This window comes from Atta colombica, unplaced genomic scaffold, assembly GCF_001594045.1.
Source record: "Atta colombica isolate Treedump-2 unplaced genomic scaffold, Acol1.0 scaffold106, whole genome shotgun sequence".
In the NCBI taxonomy this organism is placed as follows: Eukaryota; Metazoa; Arthropoda; class Insecta; order Hymenoptera; family Formicidae; genus Atta; species Atta colombica.
In genome coordinates this window covers 33,214-36,343 of record NW_017259191.1, presented here as the reverse complement: position 1 = coordinate 36,343, position 3,130 = coordinate 33,214, and the positions used below count along the sequence as shown (strand labels likewise).

The following is a 3,130-nucleotide window of genomic DNA, read 5'->3' as shown; positions in this document are numbered from 1 at the left end:
AGAGAGAGAGAGAGAGAGAGAGAGAGAGAGAGAGAGAGAGAGAGAGAGAGAGAGCCCTTTTCTATATCAACTAATGTTTTATAAAATAATCATATTATATATACATACGTATATACTCATTCGCTTTAAAATATCAGGAAACTATGTTTATCTCGCTAGTTAAAGGCAAAAGACGTCTGGCGGCCCAATTCAATCAACCGATCGAGCCATAAGCAGAAAAGCAGGAAAAGAGAGATATTAAAAAAGTGATAAACTCAGGATCAAAACCAGATTATGTTTTAATCAATTTTTTCATGGAAATAACAAAAAGCTTCGGATTTCAATGGACTTCAATAGATTATCATCTAAAATGGATTTAAATTACCTATACTGTTCCATGAATATGGTAGGTACCATACTTAATTTATGCTCAAAATTTACAACAAATCCATATAGATTAAATGTTGATTATGCAAACTGGAAGGAAAGGATTATAGCACGAATTATTTTCAAAGAGTATGAAAATATACATCGAATAGATTATGATTGTATAATCAGAATCATAATAAGAAAGAAGTGTGAGCGACGTTTATACTGAATGACATGTACTGATGGCTAGGAAAACATGTAGCATTTTTCGTACTGTGATATAGGATATAAAAAGAAGCGAGATGATAGTAAATACTACATCAAGAAGGGAGCTTGGGATGGCAATAATTAAATTTTTTGTGGTAAATCACACACAAGAAGCGTGACCCGGTACATTTGTGAAATATGTAATTACATCTAAATCTTTTTTATGTCCCATCTAATATTTTCTTTTATTAACATTCTATCTCATTTGATATTATTTTAATCTTTATTCATGTGTTTGTATCAAATTTACAATCAATTTTTACTTGATTGTTTTGATTAGTTAACAATACATATCGTGAAAAAATAATTTTTATATCCATTCCTTTTTTTATTTTATATTCGTTAAACGAAATTGGAAGAACATTAGACTAGGTTCATCCGTAGTCATCAAATACACACACACACACACACACACACACACACACACACACACACACACACACACACACACAATTCTCTTTTGTAAATAAATTATCGTTGAGAAACGCTTCTTTCGATTTGCCTATGTTCACATTGCCAAGGACAATGTGAGTTGCATTCATATAACATACAATATGATAATTACGTATAATTGTTGCCAATTACAAGATAAACGAAATTCTCTTGTCTATACCATGCACCTTCAATTATTCATCTTGTTAATTATCTTACGAATTTCTCTTCATTCACCATACGGATACATTTTTTTATTGTTCAATGTATAATTTTACGAATGTATCATGTGAATAAGTGCGATTATGCGATACAGCGATGATAGATGTGTAAAATTGAATGATTATAATACGATGTTGCCACGTGAGTTTTGCGATACGCGAAGGAAAGAGAAAATAATTTTATTGATGAAAAAAAACTTCGATGTTTTGAGATTAGTGCTTATTGTATGGCAGAATCGGAAGGATGTAATAGCGCGACGAGAGGAAAATTTTACAAAGGTCATTGAGACAAATTCGTCCAGAAATTACTAAATGGCGACAAATATTATGTAATTTTATTCAAAAGGAGACGAGACAAACATTTGCACCGAATATATCTCTATAGCGGCTATTGCGCTTTTTTTTTTCATTTGAAGAGCAATGATGGGAGTATACCCTTGTGACTCTGCCTAATACAGAACTTTTTTTTATAATGTTCTACCAATATATTTGAATGCGTAATATCAGATGTATAATAAAAATGCAAGTCTTTTTAATTGTACAGAAAAAAATGAATGTGTGATGGATCTCTTTTAATCATGTATACTCCATGTTCATTGTAAATATGACGTGGATGTGTAATAATTTGCAGCATAGAGAGATCAATTAGATTGTACTGTAGGATTATAGCTACAATGAATTCCAAGTTTTTATGCGATACTAATTTGCCAATTTATCTCGTAATACGTTATTTTAAAAAAAAAACAAAGTATGTGAGTGAGTGAGTGAGAGAGAGAGAGAGAGAGAGAGAGAGAGAGAGAGGAGGAGGAGGAGGAGAAAGGTATACGTAATGTTCATCTTCATCTCTCGGATCACTGAAAAATTCGCGGATACATGTTAAGTATGACAGTCGAACGTCAGGTATTAGATAGTTACGAAGATCGTGTAGTATTCATGACTTTTTTAAATATTTTGTTAATTTATTCCTATTAAAGAAATGGTTTCGTTACGTGTTGTATATTTATGCATAATAATGAATTCTATGTATTTTATATTTGCTTAAAAAAAAGAAATTTCTATGCGTATGTGTCCTGTAGAAGGAAACTTTTAATTCATTCAAATAGTTGGAAGTATTTTAAGTTTGTGTATTAAATGTGTGCCATCGTGTATGGTACATGAGATTGTCTTATGTTCTAAATGCCTAAACGCTAAATAAGTTTTATGCGTATTCAAATTTGTTTTTGGCATTTTAAATAACGGATGAGTAATCTGGTTAAAATATGATGTCAAAACGGAGAAAAACTGTATAAATGAAAATTCATATATATTATATAGGATGATTTTATCATAATAAAAAAACAAAAGAAATTGTAATGTATAAATCATCGATGGAATCGTGTCTAAATGAATATTTCATAAATTAATTTGATATACATGTACAATAGGTATAATCTTTTTATATATTGTACAATGAAGAAATAAAAGGAAAGATATATTGATTCATGCAATATTCAAAGATTTGCTGTCGATGCACGCTGTGTGGTTTTATATATATCGTTATAAGATACGGAAGATTGTTATAGAGATTACAAATGAGAGATTAAAATTCTGATAAATTATTTTTATTATCCCGTCGTCTTTAAATCACAACACATCTGTACATATTAAGCAAACATGCAATTCAGATCCATAATGTACGAATGCGTTTGCCATTAAATTTATATAATCAGCTACAATGCCGGTTCAAGTATGCTACGCATTGTTTGGTTGTTGTTTCATGCCGGTACCTACTGGTCCGTGACGGCGCTCCCAGATCATACGATGTTTCTGCTTCATGTATGCATTTTTTGCGTTTAAACCTACTCCCATTTCACCGTCTGCAC

At 31.0% G+C, this 3,130-nt stretch overlaps 2 protein-coding genes across 2 annotated transcripts in view; one reads left to right on the top strand and one right to left on the bottom strand.

The window, feature by feature from the left end:
- LOC108691843 (meiosis arrest female protein 1 homolog) overlaps positions 1–734 on the top strand; it is a 15,274-nt gene extending 14,540 nt beyond the window's left edge. The window contains exon 25 of the mRNA XM_018199776.1: positions 160–734. Within this exon, the coding sequence (XP_018055265.1) occupies positions 160–212 (53 nt within the window). The 3' untranslated portion in view covers positions 213–734. The remainder of the gene's footprint in view (positions 1–159) is intronic.
- Positions 735–2,853: 2,119 nt separating this feature from the next.
- LOC108691704 (NADH dehydrogenase [ubiquinone] 1 beta subcomplex subunit 10) overlaps positions 2,854–3,130 on the bottom strand; it is a 2,819-nt gene continuing 2,542 nt past the window's right edge. The window contains exon 4 of the mRNA XM_018199571.1: positions 2,854–3,124. Coding sequence (XP_018055060.1) covers positions 3,000–3,124 — 125 coding nt within the window. The 3' untranslated portion in view covers positions 2,854–2,999. The remainder of the gene's footprint in view (positions 3,125–3,130) is intronic.